The following is a 21249-nucleotide window of genomic DNA, read 5'->3' on the forward strand; positions in this document are numbered from 1 at the left end:
CTGCTGGCATTTGTGTCTTTGTCCCCGCGACAGCCTGCAGCTCGGAAAATTGTGAGGAGGGTCAGGATACAGGAGAGCTGCCTGCCAGTGACAGAAATCCTGCAGGAGATGCTTGCTGCATCCTGATAAGTCTCCACAGGCAAAGCAGGGGGGGGGGGGGGGGRRGSYKKKKGGGRRGTGGTAACACCAGCAGGAGTTCACACAAACTGAAAATCCTCACAAAAAATGAGGGATTAACATGACTTTTCCTGCTGTCTCGAGGGTCTTAATTGCTCAGTTTCTCATGTTGGCAGATTCAGAAATCCTGGCAACGGCATCACTCTTCTCTGAATGAGGTTAAATCATTAGGTGCCCTCTTTCCCTCCCCGACATCACAATCAAAGATGACTGATCCTCCTCTTTTAGCTCTCACCTTGGTGGCTGACACGCAGCCAATCTCAGGATGGTATAACAAGCAGATGCTCCTATAATGGGATCTGTCCCAAACTGTCTGGCCTTTTTTGAAATGCCGGGACGCCCTCGGATAATCCCTGCAGGCGGCTGCATGCGTGCTGCACAGAGGGGGCTCTTCTTGTGCTGGGAATCTCTGATCTTGGTGATTTTTATGAAATTTGTTTCCCCCATATCAGTTGGTTTAATCTTGCTGTCTGCTGCCACCGAACATACACTGTTACACAAAGAAGAGGTAATTCCCTCTTAATCCTGTTATCGTATTATCAACTTCTCCACAGATATTACACTCCTCATTCGCCATCCCTCTGTGTGCCGAGCCGCGTTTTGTCATTTCATAATGAACGAACTCCAAAAGTCAGCAGGTCGGACTGAATCTGCATCTTTTGTTTTTGTCTTCACTCTCTGTGAAACCTGCAACTCAGTATAGTTGGCAGCAAAACCATGAATGCAGTTTTTGCAGTAAATACAAAATGCTTGTTTTTAAATTGTGATTGAATTCATTAGGGGATAAAATGTATCCAAACCCACCTGGCACAATATGAAAAAGCAATCGGCCACAAGCCTAAACTCGTGCAGCCGTCCTTGGCAGCAACAACTACCATCAGGAGTTTGCAGTAACTGCCAAGGAGAGTTTAACATCGCTGTGGAGGAATTATTGGCTCATTCAACATAGTTTTAATTAAGCCTCATTTTCAGGTTTTCATAACCCCTTTAAGCTCATTCCACAGAATCCGATTCAACCTGAACTTTAACTAGACCACTCCAAAACCTTAACTATGCTTTTATAAGACGTTGACCTATCTTATAAAAGGTCTAGTTAAGATTTAGATCATTGCCGTGCTGCATAAAACCCAAGTGCCCTTGAGCCACCAGAGGGCACTCACTTGTTATGAGTTGAATGTTTCTGAGTGCACACAGTGAGAAGAAGTAAAACAAACCCAAAGAAAAGCTATACGGTTGGGAAATTCATTCAATTCGGTCATGTTAATCCCAAAGGGAAATTGCATTATGCCAAGTTGTGAGGTAATAAAAACACCTGAAAATCACCAAAACCTCGTAGTGCAACACTCCTAAGAACATTATTAACAGATTAATGGAGAAACGTTGTGATGATGTGCTGAAAGAGCAGGAGCTTCTTAAAGAAACAGAGAACCAATTTTAAGACGTGAAAATTTGAAGTAAAATTTCTTTTAGATTATGTTTGATATAGACATCATTTTTATAGCAACTGAAAGAAGCAAATTTACTTGATTGTGTTGTAAAATCAAGTAAATTTTATTTGGTTTTACATAATACTACCCTTATAAAAATAGTTTTGTTGAACCCTTTCCAGACAAATATGTGTTTCATCTGTTCCTGAAAGTCTTTAACTTATGTCGCCTTTAATTCCTGTTGTCAGCAAGACTCAAATGGAATTGAATTAAGTTTAAAAATGCAGACTACACCTTATTGAGGATTTTTTGGAGTGGTATTTGATTACTTTTTCATACAGTTAAGATGGTTTGGGTAGCTTTTTCCTCTTAATAAATTATATTACCGTTTGAAAACTCCATTTTGGGGCTGCACAGTGGTGCAGTTGGTAGAGCTGTTGCCTTGCAGCAAGAAGGTTCTGGGTTCAATTCCCAGCCCCGGTCTTTCCGCATGGAGTTTGCATGTTCTCCCTGTGCATGCATGGGTTTTCTCCGGGTACTCCGGTTTCCTCCCACAGTCCAAAAACATGACTGTCAGGTTAATTGGTCTCTCCAAATTGTCCCTGGGTGTGAGTGTGTGTGTGCATGGTTGTGTGTCTCTGTGTTGCCCTGCGACAGACTGGTGACCTGTCCAGAACACCCAGAACATTAGCTGGAGATGGGCACCAGCACCTCCTGACCCCTAAGGGACAAGGGTGTTGAGAAAATGGATGGAAACTCCATTTTGTTTATCTGATTAAACATTTGTGTTTGACAGAAAAGAAAAAAAACTAATTAAATCTATGAGGGAGCAAATACTTTTCCACGTCATTTCAAGATTTATTTTTTTTACGGATTAAAAAAAAAGTAGTACATCATAGTCATGTTATTTTCAGATCCTCTGGTCAAATTCTAATTATTCTCACCCAAAAATAGTCGCTTTTGACCGTGTAATTCTTCATGTGTTTTATATTTCTGGATCTATACGGTGCTGAAATTAATTTTTGATCTTTCTCTACTGCTTGTTTCCGTCTTCGCAGCCCTTCCCGTCCACGTGTCATATCAGTCACGTTTCTGGTGCAAATTTATCCTGTCAGATCTTGCGGTGCAATTAGAAAGCCCAGCCGTTTGTCATTGATAAGGCTGCGGCAGCTCCTCTGGGCTCCACTTTACTTTCAGCTCATTAAGAAGATTAATTATTGTCATGCAGTCAAGTTTGATACCCCTAGAAGATGTTGTATTAGCCTTCGGATTTGGGCCTGACGGATTTGGCCTTCCGTTTGTTTAAAGTACGAACCCTGCATTCAGCTGTTTGATATTAAACCTGTCAGGAGGCCTATTAAAGATAAGCTCTATCACTCACTTGGAATGAAAAAGCTCATGTAAAAACTGGAAGCCCATTAAATGTCATCAGATACTGTTAAGGGCTGAGAATGAGGATTCAGTTGCAACCTGCTCAAAAAGATGCATAACCTCATTTTCTGCCATGCTTTGTTCAGTTTTTGCTTCATGTTTGACATCAATCAGATCAAAGCTTGCAAACTGTTGTAATTCTGTTTCAGGACTCCTTCTGATCCGCTCAGACTTGGTGTTAACTAAATACAGAAGCAACTTTAAATGCCTCCTCTGCCTCTGCTGTCTGATAAAACAATTAGAAACATGTAGATGATGAAACACATTCAAAGAAGGTCATGGTGGTGCCGTGTGGAGGTCCCTCAGATGCAAAATAAACATGGAAGATTTACTCATTTATAAGCCCCTGCTGTGATTAAAGGGAATGTAATGTCTGACTTGTGGAAGAACTCATTAGGAAGCATGCAGAGGGAAAATTATGTGACTTTAAGTTCATGTAGGCGATTGCAAAAAAAGAAAATTAATTAGTGCAAGTCTGCAGAACCCTTCACCACACTCACTGTGTTACTATATTATTATGTTTTCATCTTTTTTTCCCTTAGAAGATATTTCACATTCTGTCAATTGTAGAAGCAGCAGTTTAAGATATTACCAGCCAAGCCTTCCTGCCTTGTTGGAGCATCTCAGTGGATTCTCAGATCCAGTGGCTTGTGAGGAGAGTCTCTGAGGATTGCTTCCAAACCCGGTCGACCAATTGCTTTAACTGTGATATGTCAAACCGGAGACTCCGTTAAAGCTAAAATATGGGTTCACCAAGCTGAGGAAACGCAGTGTTGCTTTTCCTGTCGACAGTCAAAATGGTGCTGCTTGCTGGTGTAATTTATTTGGAATAAAAAGACAAAATACTTCTTATTATACCATAAAAAGTTGCACTTTAACTTGTAGGTGCTCAACCCAAGAGATCTTCAGCGATGTTCCCAGAGTAAACTTGAGATCATTAGACTTGGTGGTGAAAAGCTGCCTGGCTCAACTCTTTGAATCCTCTCAGCACATCAAAGAGTCAAGAGAAGAAGACTGCTAATAAAGTCCAACATAGAATTAAGGACAGAAACAAGAAAGATGATCTGCAGCAGATGATTAGTCCTCTGTAGGACTAATCATCCTAATTAAGTCTGATGTTTTGAGTTACATAAACAGGAATTAGATGCAGGGATTCAGGGCAAGTTTTGGTTTAAATCTTATTACTGGACTTTAAATTAAATAAAGTGACAAATAAATCTTTTTTGGGGCATTATTGTGAAATCTTCAGTACTTTTCTTTATGCTTAAAAGTTGCTTCAACTTTGAAGCTTTTAAATTGTGACTGAGGGTTTTAGATGCTGCTTTTGTTTTAAAGTCATTTGATGTCCTTGGCAGACAGTTGGTGTCACATTTTATCTACTATTTGCTCCAAGGAAATCTAGACAGCATAGACTTATATATAACCAATAAATTCAATTTTGCTTCAATAAACAAACAATATATCTTGTAAAAATATGCAAGATAAAATTTCCATTTGGTTTTCATACAGTAATTTAGTGCAAAATGACACATTTCTGTTTAGTAGCACTTTTAGTTTGCAAAACATCAACTAAACATAGAAATATTACACATACAAGGTTATGATTTACACAACATGTACTTTTATTTTATTTGTGTATTTTTTGTTTTGTCTTAATGTATGCTTTTTCAAATATTTGTAAAAAATAGAGGTGATGTCATAATGATAGAAATTTTGGTAACACTTTATTTTAAGGGGTGTGCATAAGACTGACATAACACCTGTCATGAACATAAAGTCTTTTTGAATGTTTATGACTGTTGTCATGAAGTGTCATTCGGTAAATAATGACACTTTTAATGCAAAGTTGCTCTAAAAGTTGCATTGAAAGTCCATTAAAAACGCCAACTTTGCACTAAATTATCATAATTAAAGTGCAATTTAGTGCATAAGTATCAGAAATTATCATAATTTACAAAATCATGCAAAGTTGGCAAAGTTTATGACTGTGTCATGTCAGTCTTATGCACACCCCTTCAAATAAAGTGTTACCAAAATGTTGTTTATTTTGTTTTCTACCAGTTTTTCAGTTGATGTGAAAATGGCTTGACCTTAAAAACCTGCATCAAATTGGTGAAAAGGCTCATCAGAGAAAACCTGGAACAGTGAAAATTGGGAGAATTAGCTGCGCTTTTCACTTCTTGCACATAGAAAATAACCACAGCAAGACTATTTATATAATGAATTTATTAAAATATTAAAAACTGCATTGTTCTTAAGTCCAACATAGAAAAATGATCATAATTTCTTCTCTTAATTAAAATGAAATTATATCTGCATAAGATCATATTTTCCTTTTTAAACATGTAATTTAGGTTTAACTTTTAACTAGATGTTTTTTGGCACATTCTTAAGATGAACCAAATGAAAGTGTTGCAAAAAAAGAGAGATGAAAATTAAACTTGTTTGTTCTTAAGCTCGGTTACAGACTTTGTCTGAAACAAATTGATGCTGCAAAGGATGCATGGATGAATGGACAAATACATAAATAAATGCTGAACACAGCTCCTTGTTTCCCAATTAACTCTGCCATATTTTCTTGACTATACCGTAGCGTCTTTTAAATTGAAAAAGATCAAAAAAGACATTTCAAGTGGTGATATATACTACTACATTGTGGTTCACAGTTAAATCTGAAACGACTCATTATGAGTTTCACATGGATTGAAAAGTACACAAAATAAAAATTAAAGAAATGATTAAATAGTTTATAAAAACAAAAAGTTCAATGTTCTTTTATATTACTAAAAAATGAAGGAAGTGTGGCTTCTCTATGAAGTAGGAGAAAGATGCTAATTAAAATTTGAACAGTGTGATGTGTAATTTTAGATTAAATATTGCTCTACCAACCTCAAACATACAGAGATTGAAATTTTTACACATAAAACTGTAGTCAAACACGATGGAGGGCATCTGAGAAGATTTATTTTAAAGTTTCTGCTTTAGATTTTGATTTTGACTGGAACTTTCCAATATTTGAATATGCTATAATCTAAACCACTCCATTAAGTTCTGTCTATTCTTCCATCAGTTCTGACCAGCTTCACTGTTTCTAATAAAAACAACATGATGCTGCCTGGCCTTAAGATTTTTTATGGTGTGTTCAGGATAATGCAGCATTATACATATAGGCTAAAGTTGTTTGCTTTGGTCTCAACTCAACAGTGTACTCTCTTTCTGATTGCTATGTTCTCTATAAAACACATATTAAATGTTCTGTTGACACCTGACCTTTGGATCTCTGCATGTTCTCCAGAGATACCATGAGCATTTTGACCTTTTCACTGTTGCTCTTCTTGGCAGGTCAGTCAGCTTAGCTGCACAAACCTCACTATAGACTGTTTATTAATTAGATGAAGCTCAAGGGCAATTGTTTGCTAATTGTTTTATTGAGGAAGGGATGTTGGGGAACACCGCTTTACGTTTCAGTATTAAAAGTCATGTGTCATTTTTACTTCCGCTTGACATTTATGCACTACTTTTTTGTTTATCACAATAAAATTACCGATACACAGAAGTCTGTGGATGTAACGTGAGAAAAAGTGAAAAAGTTAAAGAGATATTGATACTTTTGAAAGGCAGTTTCTCACACCGTCAGTTTGCATTTGTACTGAAAATGAACAGCAGAGGGCGCTGTGTTTTGATAAACACGTCACGCTTCACGGAGGTCTCGTTCTCGCGGTAGCTGCGCTCCAGCACCGGCGGCGATATTCAGGGAGGAGATGGCGGCCAGAGGGGGGTTTCAGTCAACACCGACTGCTGGTGGCGGTGGAGCAATGGGACCTGGGCCACCGGTACCAGGCGCAGCGCCAGGTATGGGACCTGGGACTCCCTCTGGAAGAATGGGACCGACTTCAGGCGCACAGAACCACATGTACCGCTCTCCGATGCCCGGGCCTGGGTACCCGGTGAGTTATCGCTCCATCAGTCCGCTAGAACAAAGCAGCTCACCGCTGCTTTGTCACAAGTGGCTAACACTATCCTCCGCCACAGTTCAAAGCGAAGTTACCACTGCCTAACAGATGGAGTCAGCCGATTACTTATTTTAATCACTCACTTTGAGTTATGGTCGGAGTTTCCAGTTTGAATTTGTTTCCCTGCAGTTTGCTAACATTAAAGTTAGCTTAGTCCCAACTGGCCCTTAGCTTAGCTTGCTAACGTTGCTAACTGCGCTTCGGTCATTTTTTCCCCCCATTCTGGCTCAGTATTTTCCACAAAGAAGGGACTCGAGCAATATAAAATTTACACAGATGGTAAGTTTAGCGTTTTAGCATCTTGCTTTGATGAGGCGTGGCTGTGTGATGCACAGAAGTTTTAAACTCAAAACTACTTTTAAGTTGAAAGCTTCCACTGGAATCAGGACTTTTACAAGCCAGATTTCCGATAAGAAAAGTTCAGAAGAGGGTCAAACTAGTATTTTCTGTTTTTGGTTGATATGCGATAAATTGACGATGCTCCCTGGGGAAAATTTTGTATACGTGGATGGGTTTTAGGTCTTAGTGAGCTGTAAAATGTCTGTTTATCTTTTAGAATTTTTTATATAATTATATATCATCATCTCCCCTAAACATCTGTATCACTTTAAACTTTAAAATTATTTTACTTTTTAACTTCTGCATATAATCATGAATGCGCGGTTAGTCTGGACCATTAAAAGAACATTTAATGGTTGATTAAGAACACTTTTTTAATTAAATGTGTTGCCACAATCTACAACCATCTGGCTTTTCTTCATTATCATTAATTCACCAGACATATTTGGAAAAAAAATAAACATTTGTTTATTTTGGACATTTAGCAGTGCACACATTGTGTCAAAGGAATATTACATGTTCCGCCAGCCTATTATAATATAATCAATGCATTATGCGACATCTGTGGATGCATTGCTGTTTCATATGTGTATTCTAGCCATTATGTGCCCAAAACACATTTTTATAAAAGTTAACAGCTGCAGTGTGAACCGTTGTATGTTAATTTATTTCTCTTTGTAGTTAAGTATTTATAAAAGTTATGGTGATAATAATTAAAATCAAATCTCAAGCAGAATTTATTTAAATATTGTGTTGAGAAAATGTTGTTGTACAGCCATTTTCTGTTGATTATAGTTCTGATTCCAGCTCTCCGAGGGATATGATTTTATTTTTAGTATCATAGCGACAGAGCACAAGTAGATGATGGAATATTACTTTAAAATCTGCTGTTTTTTAAATCAGAAACAAGATGTCCTTAAGGCTTATGTGAATTGATACTTAGGATATGTTCACACAGAAGGTTGTGATCCTCTACTCCATATGTGTGTGTGTATTTTTTTTATTATTATTTTTGCACATGCTTCTAACAAAATGCAATTGTAATCCGACTTCTGTTTGAACAGTTCATAACTCATGGCGATCTGCGTACACAGATGCTTCCTTCTGTCGATTAATGTTAAAGTTATTCAGCAATAGGAGCCAACAGGATTTTCACGAGATCGATGTGGAGTCGGACCATGGGTGGTGTGGTTGTGATGTGATGCCTTCACTGACAAAGACTTCTTTCATGAGTTCATGATTATGATTTGCAGCCACTTTTTACGTCCAGATTTTCAGCGTTCTTCTGGTGCAGAATTATGAAGCGTCTCGCTTCAGTGATGTTAAGATTGAATAAAATACGACATGACCGTTCTGACTTTGAATTCTTTGAAAACTATTGGATAAGTGACACAAATCAGGTTATTTTTTTTTCCATTGGAAAGAAATCAGTTTCATATTGGCAAAATAAATTGTGCTTGGGGCAAATTTTACTGCATTTTCCTGCAGTTAGAAAATCAGCATGGTGGTTCAGCCACACCTGCAATTTAGCAAAGATGGCATTTCAGCTCTTCATAGCTTGACATATAAATTTGCATTCACTGATTGCATTAACCACACTGTAATTAAAGTGTTTCATAAGTGTTTTGTCCGGCGTTAAGCTTTACAATTATAATATACGGTTGGGTGAAAACGTATTTACTAGGTGTTAAATCATAACACTTAGAGCTTATTGAGCTCTGAGAATGTTTTCTTTCATTATTATCGGCGTTATATTCCTTGAAAATCTGCACAAAGCAACATTATTGTTCATCGCAATAACTTCTGGAAGGATTGTCATTCCAGTCATTATCCAGCAAAATGTATTAGAATTTAATAAAAATTATCTCCATATGAATATGACGGACATACAAAACGAAGAAATCGCTATTTTAAAAGCTCAGTTGGCTGGTTTTCTTGTGTCGTATCACATTATCAGAGTCAGACTGAGACTGAGTAATGCAAACATGTTTTCTGTAAGCTGGTAACACGTGTTGCTTAGCGATCGGCTGTAAATGAGAGGTTAGTGTTTGTATTTTTTAATATTTGCCGTTCATCTTGTCACTACACAATTTTAAATCATCCCTCATGGTCACGTTGGATAACTTCTTTTATATCTTCTAGCTTATAGATTTTCCTTTTGCTTGTGGTTTTGTCTTAATTCAAAGCCATAATGCTGCTTGATACGGTGCAAATTGTGATGATTGAAATGATAAATCCTTTATTGGCGGTTTGCAGAATGCAGTCAGTGTGGAGCACAGTTCAGAGAAAAGATGCTGCATCTCTCTCTCTGTTTTTTTTTCTCCTCCAGTGTCCTTGGCTGCTTTCACTCACACAGGCAGCCTTTCACAACACAGTGAGGGAAAAAAAGAGAGGATTCTTGTTCTGAATGCTGCACATCACTAGTTGTTCTCAGGCAATGCAAGGTCGTACTGATGCTCGGTGTAAAAAGCACTAAATGAAAGCCATGCAGTCTCCCTCTGCCTACTCATACGCGTTGTGTGGAAAAGGCAGAGCCTATATTGTTGAAGTCGGCCACTTTTCCTCCCTTCCAGCACCGCTTGACGAAGGTGTGTTTTGCTCTCATCTGTCCCATTTGCTGGACTTTCTGCTGGAGGAAGCGCTGCAGTCAGCGGCTCGTGGTTTATCTTCTCCTCTCTCCTGCACTCATGCAGTCAAACACAAGAAGTCGTCTGTTTGAGTTTCTAGCACATGGCTTGGTGAGTTGGCTGAGGTTGTTACTCTGTATTTGCCTGTCAGGGAAGCATGGGAAGAATTTGCTTGTCTGGTGATGCCTACACACACCCAGTATGTCTCCTTAATGTTCACTACTTTTAGGTTTTACAAATTCTTTAAAATTTGCACTGATGTATGAACCTTGTAGGTATTTTTAAAGTTAATTTTGCATGCATTTATGTTGTTGCTACGTGAACAACTGTGTACTTCATAACAATATTATTTATTAAAAGGAAGTAAAAGTGAAGCTAAATGGTCAGTTTGACACTGGAAATAAGCTTTGTGTTCTTTGGAGTCGTAACAGGAACTTTTGTATGGGATTTATGTTGGTTGTTATTTGCAAACATAACTGTTTTTTTAATGTGAGAGTTATGCTGATGTACCATTATTTCCCTAAATACAAATGCATCCTTTTTGATTGAAAATATCATATTTAGGTTTGACATTTTGAAAATATGGCTGCTGAATGTGCTAAAACCAAAACACCTAGATGCTGCAGTCCAACATAAAATGTTATGATTTTGTTAGGTGATACATTTACATCATCAGATATTGGAGAAAATTGTTTATTATTATTTGTACTGGGAATACACAATATATGGGCTTTAACATTGGTTACCATTGATGTTACTAATGCTCTAATGTTTGCCATCAGTAAAATGGGCTGATATTGATAACTAATGTTTTCAATCTCATTGTTTCTTGTATGTTTAGGGAGGCCTTTGTGGTATTGTGTGATCATGTGATGGTGTTGCAATAGAGGATTGTTGGGATTTTAACTGAATGTCAGTGGAGTTGTGTTTTTTTTTATGGTGTCAAAAGGATAAAGAAATGTATATTATATCGGTAAATATCGGTTATCAACCATAACAGCTTTGAAATGTTGTGCATAGTGGCACAAAATATCAAATATCAATATTGAATAAAATTTTTATATCAACATATCACTAATTTGGACTTTCGTAACCAGTTTTATGCCCTGGAAATATATTTTTCAAATTGTGCATCAATAAATTGGCTCCCATTTCCTTCATTTTGGTTGATTTGTAGATATTTTCCAGGCAAAAATTTGGTTTCAGCCTAAATCTGAACCGGTAGTCTGGGGCTTTTTAAAGATCGATGATCAACCAGACACCTGGAATCGGTGCACCTCTAATGGAGTTTTTTATTTAACATTGGGAGTCCACACAAACTTATTTTCAGTAAAGAAACTTAATAAAAGACCTTATTATTATATTTTGGTATTTTTGTCTTTGTCATTGCTACATTTGCAGAGATTTCATTATTTACTGATTGCTGTTGGTACTTCTATAAATAGTCCCATTAAAATCATCACATTTGCTTTAGTTATCACTTTGCTCAAGCAAACTAATACTGCAGTGATTCAACGCGCCTCCAACAGTTATTTGCTCCTCATGTTTGGCAGGCTGCCGGTAGTTGAGTAAATGAGCAAACATGAAACATCTGCTCCAGTGTTTTAAAGATTTTAAAATAATTTGAGTAAACGATGTCAGGCTAGTTTAAGCAGATGTTTTATGATGACTAAAAGACTTGATGTCACACACTTCACGTCTGCATGTGATGAGAGATGACAGACTGCACGATTTGTCAAATGAACTGAAACCAACGGAACACAAAACTATCGCAAATGCGGCAATTTAATTGCTTTGCAAACATTTTTGCCAACTGCTATTAAAACTAAGAAGATGGAGAAGTAGACAAACATGGATGACAATTTTGCCTTTTAGTAGTTTATTCAATTTTTTTTTTATTACAAATCCTGCATTCAGAAAATTACATTTAAAAACAAAAATGACTATTGTGCATTTTAAATGATCTTTCAGTTTAATGTTTATGTAACTGACTTGCTTCCTTCCTGTAAACTCTTAAGTATTGGGTTGATTTGCATCTAAATTTCAAACATTTAATCTTGAAATTTTCCTTCTTATAAGAAGCTCCTGTGTGTTTACATTGATGTTGTCCACAGTGGGTTTTACACTCTCTCCGTTTCTCTGTTGACAGCTTGTTAGTCAGGTCGATAATTAGTTCATATTTACCAACCGCATCCAGATTCAGCTCAGAAACTTCAGACATGATGATTCACTGTGACTGAGATGAAGTCGAGTCGCTTCCCTTCGCACCACTAAAAGATTTAAATCTTTCCTTTTGTCACAGTGTCAGATTTTTAAGCGAACTAGCCATGGCAGACTGGTGCTTTCTTTACCCAACTGTAAATTGTGGGGAAAATCTAAGGGAAGAGAAATGTGTCCTCAGCTTAACTGGATGTTTCCTTTACTGCCAAGAGAATAGATTAAAGGTTGTATAAATCTTGTATCCCCAACTAAATCACTCCATTAAATAAAACTTTTTTTAGTCACATTTGGTACAAATGAGCGCCTCAAATCTACAACACTTTGCAAAACTGGAGACTGTTTTTCTACCAGCTGGGGTATGAAAATATAAGTAAGAAGTACAGCAGGAGTTCATGTTTAACACCTGAAAACCTTCTTTTCATTCATTATTTGTGGTGAAATTCAGCAGGATTTCTTAACGATCTGTTTTGTGTTTTGTTCTCAGAGGCCGGGCATGCCCCCATCCAGCCGTATGACCCCGCAGGGCCCCGCCATGGGCCCACCGGGTTACGGCAGCAGCCCCGTGTCTCGCCCCGGGATGCCCGGCGTGATGGACCCGTCCCGGAAAAGACCCGCTCCTCAGCAGATTCAGCAGGTTCAGCAGCAGCAGAACCGCAACCAGCAGTGAGTTCCTCAGATTGTCCCAAATCAGCCGTGCAGGAAGCAGAAAGATCGATGCTGAGAGCTGCAGTTTCATTATCTCCATTGGAGCATTAATACTTAAAAAAAATGTTTTACTAGCAGAGCAGATATCTGTTTATGCAAACAATCACTGTTTCTCAGTGACTTATTCAACAACAAGGAAAAACTTATTAAATGAAGTATAAATCCAACTTTTAAAATGTTGTTTGATGGATAAACGGAAAATCTTCCTCTGATGAAACTGTTGAACTGTTCATCAGATATGCTAAGCAGTTTTTGTTTGTTGACTTGTTTAGACCACACCAGGTAACCGGTGATCAATTTGCAAAGCTAATGATCAAATTGCACATTGATCCAACCATTGAAATTTTATATAACACACCTCGAAGTTTATTTTTAGTCGGTAAGCCAAGATGAAGTGGCTTTGTTTAAATTGGAAGGCAGATGGAAAATGTTTGTCTTTCATTTACATGATTAATTTCGTACGTTTGCAGCTGCAGGATTTAAATGGCCGCAGCGCAGTTTTGATTCAATTCCAGTCTAAATGAGGAATTTAATTATGGTGGTAATGCTCGGACTGTTTTCTCTCTCTGTGTGTGTGCGTGTGTGTGTGGGGGGGGGAGGGGGGGAGGGGGTTCTTTATGGTCTCTTTATGATGAGAGATCTCAGATTAAAGCAAACTTGCACTCATATCCATTTTTATTTGCTTTTTACAGCACAAAGAAGAAGAAGATGGCTGATAAAATTCTACCTCAGAGGGTGAGTATTTACTTTGTGGAAATTGGATGAATTATGAAGTTTTTCAACTAAACTCTTACTTGCCCTTCGCTGTTTAGAAAAGGTTTAGTTAGAATGTTCTTGGACTGAAAAAGTAGGTCAGTACAGTTGGTATAACTTGGTTAAGATTTTTGACAATACCATTTAAACATGATGGTGTACCACAAAAATGCTAGTTTATTTTTTGTATATCGGCTTTTGCAATATTTGCTCAGTTGAAAAGGTTACATCTTAAAAAAGCAACAAAAGAATGCTTCAAATGTTATTTAAAGCTTTCGACTTGATGCTTAAATAGCCTGGTTTGTTATCCACTGTTCTGTTTTTCTATTCACTCTGAAAATTGTACGTGTTGTGACATGGTTTGTCTGTAATGGCAGTTTTGGTTTTCCTGAGCAGAAAATGATCTGTCATACTTTATATTCTTCATTTTGCCATTTAATTCATAGAGTTGTTGCCGACATTAAGTGGGACTGCAATGCTTTGGCATCAATCATTATTAGGCCCATCTAAGAGCAACTCCTGTTGGTGCTGTCTCTTTAAATACACCCCATTCTACCATTTTTATAGTTTGATTCATGTCTAAAATAAAGCATATTGCCATTTTAGCATTATTGCCGTCGTTTCCATAGACAGAAGGAACTGACCCCTTAAACAGAGGAAGTCTTTCAGCAAATCCTTCTTCATGTCAATGGAGGCTGAAACAATCATCCTTGAAGTGCTGCTTGCAAACAAAGAGGACTTCAGAAAATGTAATTAGGAATAAAGAAAATTGAACAGATGGAACAATATGGTCCCAGTAGAATATAAATATCTACGCAGTAATGGGAGAGACTCTGTTAAACCTTTCTGGAGACTCCAAGTACACAACAAAATGTATTAAAGCGATTTAAAAAAAGTGGATTTTTGCATGATGTGCTCCCTTTAAGCTGGAAGCGTCGTCCCTGTTTGTTTGGTCCTAGATCAGAGAGCTGGTCCCAGAGTCTCAGGCTTACATGGATCTTCTGGCTTTTGAGAGGAAGCTGGATCAGACCATCATGCGCAAACGGCTCGACATTCAGGAGGCCCTAAAAAGGCCTATAAAGGTATTTTCTCTTAAATTCTTTAGCCATCTAACTAATCAGCTATTATCCAGTAAATGCTTCTGCTTCCAAGTTGTTTTCACAATACTGTTTCTGCTCATGTGGGTTTATAAAATGATGATCTCCTTGTGTTGTGGAAGCTCTTTGGATATCATGTTTATATATAGAAAGTGTTGGTGCCATTGTAAAGCTGTCAAACCTGTCTTACAAATGTAGCTCATACACTGACTGTCCTTCCTGTGTTTGCTTTCTGCAGAGCGTTACACACTTTGTTTTTAATCAAGCTGATTGTTGATTATGTAATTATAAAATATAAAGTTTATGTTTTCTTGCATGGTTCTACAGCAAAAGAGAAAGCTTCGCATTTTTATATCCAACACCTTCAATCCTGCGAAGCCTGATGCTGAGGATGGAGAAGGCACAGTTGCATCATGGGAGCTGCGTGTTGAAGGGCGACTATTAGAAGATGTAAGCTGTTGCACTGATATACACTTTAATTTTGGTTGTATACTGTTCTGTTTAAAACAAATGTGTACATTTCTGTTTCATCCTGTTTGCAGACTGCTGTGTCCAAGTATGAAGCTACCAAACAAAAGAGAAAGTTCTCCTCCTTCTTTAAGTCGCTTGTGATCGAATTGGATAAAGACCTGTATGGGCCAGATAATCACCTTGTGGAAGTACGACTGATTCCTTCATTTACTGACCTGCTTGTCGTTCTGTCATTTTGTTTTATTCTTCCTTATGATTATTTTTAGAAAAGTAGATTAGACGATTGTGAAATTCAGGGTATTCGCACGTCCTTAAAAAGTCTTAAATTCTTTTATCTGAAGTGAACTTTAGATAAATGATTTAATTTAAAATGTCTTAACTTAAATTCACAGATCTTAACTATTTAATCTTCTACATTCTATGTTTTTTTTTCTTGTGGGATTTTTTTTCTCAGGCAGAAATTAGTCGCACTCAGACATCTTCATTGCATTCATGACTCGAGACGGTTGGAGTCACTGCTAACTAATTGCAAATATAGCCTTGCTAGCGAAGTAGGTAGCATTTTTGCATGAGTGTAAATTTATGGCCATTCGCCTGGACAAAGTTTGTACGTTTCTGTGGAAATGTAGGTCTAAATTTCATCCATAATGGAGTTAAAATGTTTGAAACATGCAGAAATCCTGGTCTTGCTACAGTAGGAGTTGAATATTGTTAAATCTAAGATATCCTGAAATGTTGTGTGCATTATCTTAGTGGCACAGGACGGCCACTACCCAGGAGACGGACGGTTTCCAGGTGAAGAGGCCCGGTGATGTGGGAGTTCGCTGCACCGTCCTGCTCATGCTGGATTACCAGGTGTGTTTTGTTTTGCTGGAGTTATTTAAAGCTCGGTCCGTTTTGCTTTAAATGACCTTGTGTTTGGTCAATGTTTCAGCCCCCCCAGTTCAAGCTGGACCCCCGACTGGCCCGCATGTTGGGCATCCACACTCAGACCAGACCTGTCATCATCCAGGCTTTGTGGCAGTACGTCAAAACACACAAACTCCAAGATCCGCATGAGCGCGAGTTCATCAACTGTGACAAATACCTCCAGCAAGTGAGTAGACAACTTCTCCACTTAATGTCCTACTTAACACGGATTTTAATATGTTCAATAAAACCTGTGTGATCATGATGGGTCCATGCTGTGCCGGAGTGGATCTGGTTCTTGTCTTCTCGTTGTTTACAGTCTGACTCTCCCTCTCTGTGTCCTTGTACGGCTGTAGTTCTGCTGGTGTCCTTCTGGTTTCCCAGGAATTTTGGCACAAATTCTTTGCCAAGATAAACAACCTAAAAAGGATTTATTTTACTTTCCATGTGTGAAATGTATGATATTTATATAAAGTATGCTTTCATTTGTTTCAGCTACAACAGTGGAGCTTAGCGGTGTTGAAAGGAGCACAGAAATATTTAAAACTCTCATTCCTTTTTAAGAAACAGCAGCAGGGATTACAGTTGTAGATAAAACATACAGAATATTCTTGACGTAAACACATATTTTGCTTCGTGTCTGTTGCTTAGTCAGTGCTTGATTCAGCCAAACAGCTGTTGGCATCTGAAACTTGTGAATACTTTGAAATAACTGGGGTTTATTTTTTTCCTCTTTAGATTTTTGAAACTCAGCGAATGAAGTTTTCCGAAATCCCTCAGCGCCTGCATGCTCTGCTGATGCCTCCAGAACCAATCATCATCAACCATGTGATCAGGTAAGAGGCAGAAGCTCTTTGTGAATTTAACGTGTTTTAATGGATTCAAACGGTGCCTCTTAACTTTATGCAGGCTTAATTTAAAAAGCCTGACACTAGTTACTGTAGTTATGTCTTAGATCAATATGTTAGTGCCACATATTTATTTCCTGTCTTTTTTTAAATCACTTGATTTTTCCATGAGTTGCAGCATTTCTGTGTTAAGTTTTGTCTGTGAAGAGCAGTTTGAGTTCAACCGTCGGACAAATATATCACAGGCATGCAGAGCATGAAATCATGGGCCTTGAAGTAAAATCGCTGACCAAAATTACATCCAAACAGCCGTTTGGAGCTGTTATTGTGTAAATATTGACGCTGCGCTGACGACCATGTTTGAGTTTATTGTGCAGACGTAAACTCGGATGTTTACTGAGGTTATTTGAATTTGTCTTGTTAAACACCTTTTAAAACATTTTCTAAACAAAATGGCAAATCAAAGTAGAAGGATTGGAGGAAAATCCATTTTTATTGTAAGTCCTGGTTGGAAAGGGTGAAATCCAGAGTTGATGGGTAATATTTCTCATCAGTGTGGATCCCAATGATCAAAAGAAGACTGCCTGCTATGACATTGACGTGGAGGTGGACGACACGCTGAAGACCCAGATGAACTCATTCCTGCTCTCCACAGCCAGTCAGCAGGAAATAGCAGGATTGGATAACAAGGTGAGAACCTCGACCCGAGAGTCTAGCAGCTTTCTGAGGCAATTCCTAGTTTTTACTCCGTCTGGGTGTTTTCTGAAGGAATTGTGCTGAAGTATTTTCATGTTTTTACAGATGATATCAAATAGTATTTAGGGTTTTAGTCAGTTTTGAGCTCAAACTCTGTTGAGCATCTATTTTTAAAGATTCAGAGTTCTCTCTCTGTTTCTTTTTTTTATTCCTGAGGCAGATTTAGGTTCGTTTGATTCAAAGTGAAACTAGAGTTACACCAATTGATCAGCCCCGATTTCCTTCATTTTGGGCGATTTGCAAATATTTTAATGTGAAACTGATGTTATCCATTAAACTGATTTACATTTTAGCAGCTATTTTCTTACTGCACTACAAGAAAACCTAAAAGTCAGGACACTTTATTGGTGTTTTTTAAGGTTGTCCTCTCCTGACCTTAAACTCTGAGAAGCAAAACGCTGATGTGCATTTAATTTTTGAGAGGCTTTGTTTTTAAGATGAGAAAAATTGGAGGAACTGAATATGTTTTTAGTTACTATAGTAGTTTGAACATCAATGCTCTAAACTTTTCTTTTATATTTGAGAACACTACCTCATGTACAGGTAAGACAGGTTTGCATTGCAGTAAAATAAGACCAAAACATTGACCTTCTGACACCTGACTGTCGGTTATTTAAAAGGTAAAATCAGTATCGACCAAACAAAGACACTTTAAAGATCTGTGATCTCCCAGAACACATCAGTCGGTGCACCAGTAAATGAAACCTTTTTTCGTTTATTTATTTTTTCTTGTTGTCCAACACAAAACTATTGTCTGCTGTTCCTCCTGCCCGTCTTCCTGCTAGCAGTCATTACCTTGACAGTGAGGCCTGTAATCACACTGATGAGGCCTAAAGCTGTCCTGCTGAAGGACGTCCCCCTGGCCTGTCTTTGTTCTGAGACAGCTTAACGATACAGGAAAGACTTTTACTATTTAGGGGCTTCGCCTCTGATTTTCTTAAGATACTTTGAGTTTGGTGAGGATTGCTTATTCCTGTGGGACTCTGCCTTTATTTTTTAACAACCTTTCCATCGCCTACAGGCCACAAGAACAGTTCAGGACCATCAGCAGGCGCTTTCGCACATTACAGGAAACAAATCCGAGAAATGTTCAATCCTACAAACTTCTGCGCAGACCCTTAAAAATGTAAAGCTCTGTTTATGTTGTATCTTAAGCTCGTGTCTGAAGGTGCATTACAGATTAAAATAGTGACAACAACCACTCTGAGAGAGATTTATCAGCCTCTCTACCCCTCATAAAAAAACACTTTGGAGACACCTCTTCAAGGGTTTTCCTGATGCAGCATTTTTTGGATGAGGAAGTTATTAAAGCAGCCCTTGTTCTCCGATAATCAGTGCTTCTGATATTCTGTTTGATTAGCGCTGATCAAATATGTACATTTATGATGACTGAATAAATCCTCCGCTGTCAAATTCTCCTCAGATCCATGAAACTATTGAGACCATCAACCAGCTGAAAACCCAGAGGGAGTTCATGTTGAGCTTTGCCAGGGATCCTCAGGGCTTTATCAACGACTGGCTTCAGTCCCAGTGCAGGGACTTCAAGGTGAGTTTGTGTGTCATGACCTCAGACTGACCCGCTTATCTGTGCTCCAATGTTACAGCGAATACCGCGCAAGTTTAGCCACAGAAATCCTCCCTCGGCTCTCTTCGGTTATTTTCCACACAGGATATGACACATGATTGAATTCAGAAAGATATTTCTCTCTCCTGAAGTTCTGAAGCATAGATATTGGTTATAATGCCAGTTTTTCAGATGGGTTCAGGCTGAGTAAGCCCTCCTGTGTGATTGTGCTATTCAGAATAAATTCCCTAAGGGCTCAAAAAGATGAAAACGCAGCACTGCCCGTTTCTGCACACAGGATGCTCTTAAAACATCACAATGCGTCACAAAAGTAAATTGGCGTGACTCATCGTTTTTTTTTTTTTCTTTCATGACAGAACATTTTTTGCATTTAGATGTCTTCAAATAAAATATATTTCTGTATGAAAATATTCCATCTTTTTGTTTTTTTCTAGGCAGATTTGAGATTTGTCTTCAGATGAAATCAGTGCATCCTTAAAAAAACAATAAAACCTGTTCAGGAGGGTTCAGAAGCCAAACACCACGAACATTTATCATCTCTTTAAATGCAGTATTCCAGAAATAAACTCAGACCAGTTCCTAGGAACATTGATCAGTAAATTTCATGTTCAGTTGCTTGATAATTTTGATGATGGTATTTTACATAATCTAACATTTAGATTATGTAAACATTATGCAATCACTAGTGGTGACTGTATGATGTTTTATGGTGTAAAGCATTTTAAACTGCCTTGTTGCTGAAATGTGATACATAAATAATCTTGATTTGACTCTTATGGGAGAGAACAAAGGGTGGATGGTTGCAGCACAGGAGGACGATTTAAAATAATATGAAACCGGTCCTTCTGACGGAGACCCTGTGCTTTTTATCAGCTGCAGTTCCTGTTGAGACAGAATCCTATTCAGTGATATAAATATATAATTTTAAAAATGTTTAATTTCCAGACCATTACAGATGTTGTGGGAAACCCAGAAGAGGAGCGGAGAGCAGAGTTTTACTATCAGCCGTGGGCTCAGGAGGCGGTGTGTCGCTACTTCTACTCCAAGGTAATGTTTTAACAGATTTATTTAGTTTTAGTCTTTATTTCCTTCCACACTGACCCTAAATGCCTTAATGCATTCTTTCTGGTGATTATTTTTTTCTGGACTCCTTTCAGGTCCAGCAGAGGCGGCAGGAGCTGGAACAGGCGCTTGGAATCAGGAACACTTGAAGAGGTTTTTCCCCATGAAACATCCCGTCAGGACAGAGATGGGCCAAGTTGTGCTGTTGGAGTTGATTAGTGTGTGTGTGTGTGTGTGTGTGTGTGTGTGTGTGTGTGTGTGTGTGTGTGTGTGTGTGTGTGTGTGTGTGTGCGTGTGCGTGCGTGTGTGGGTGTGTGTGTGTGGGGGGGGTTTTTTACACATTCTGTTACATAATTTAATTGTCAATTTAAGTGCAAATCAGAAAAATAAAACGAGAGATAAAATAGGTGCAATAACCAGGTTGCATAGGTGCGAACAACCTTAAGCAAATACTTTCTTGAGGGCCGTTTAGTTGATTTTCAGCATTCAGTCGTATTTGGTGGTTACCTAAGTGCATATAGCATCTTGATTTTGTACTATCACTATNTGTGTGTGTGTGTGTGTGTGTGTGTGTGTGTGTGTGTGTGTGTGTGTGTGTGTGTGTGTGTGTGTGCGTGTGCGTGTTCAAACTGAAGTCTGCAAATTTTTTGTTAAAACTCTGAAAGAATGGATATCAAACGACTTTACTGTTAAATATGATGTTGCTTTTTCTTTTTTTTTATGCAGATTAACGATTAGGTTAGTTTCTGCTTTTAGGTTTTATGTAAAGTTTTTTTTTGTTTGTTTTTTTGTCTTGCCACATTTCTCTGAGCACAGGTTTATTTTTCTG

General features: G+C 38.1%; 1 protein-coding gene across 1 annotated transcript; it reads left to right on the forward strand.

Moving 5' to 3' along the window:
• Positions 1 to 6757: 6757 nt before the first annotated feature.
• smarcd1 (SWI/SNF related BAF chromatin remodeling complex subunit D1) lies at positions 6758 to 20663 on the forward strand. Its single transcript, XM_008408901.2, has 13 exons — positions 6758 to 6982; positions 12719 to 12897; positions 13632 to 13674; positions 14652 to 14774; positions 15117 to 15239; positions 15332 to 15448; positions 16014 to 16115; positions 16195 to 16356; positions 16908 to 17005; positions 17572 to 17707; positions 19197 to 19319; positions 20304 to 20405; positions 20516 to 20663. Exons 1-13 carry the CDS (start codon positions 6797 to 6799, stop codon positions 20567 to 20569), a joined length of 1548 nt encoding a protein of 515 aa, XP_008407123.1. The 5' UTR covers positions 6758 to 6796; the 3' UTR covers positions 20570 to 20663.
• Positions 20664 to 21249: the final 586 nt, after the last annotated feature.

The sequence above is a fragment of the Poecilia reticulata genome, linkage group LG5 (assembly GCF_000633615.1).
Source record: "Poecilia reticulata strain Guanapo linkage group LG5, Guppy_female_1.0+MT, whole genome shotgun sequence".
Taxonomy (NCBI): domain Eukaryota; kingdom Metazoa; phylum Chordata; class Actinopteri; order Cyprinodontiformes; family Poeciliidae; genus Poecilia; species Poecilia reticulata.

Bases quoted from the DNA above. Each gene is read 5' to 3' on its own strand.
- smarcd1 (XM_008408901.2), top strand. From the start codon at position 6,797: ATGGCGGCCAGAGGGGGGTTTCAGTCAACACCGACTGCTGGTGGCGGT. The intron at 6,983-12,718 runs GTGAGTTATCGC...TTTTGTTCTCAG, and splicing joins TGCCCGGGCCTGGGTACCCG to AGGCCGGGCATGCCCCCATC. The intron at 15,449-16,013 runs GTACGACTGATT...GCATTATCTTAG, and splicing joins CAGATAATCACCTTGTGGAA to TGGCACAGGACGGCCACTAC.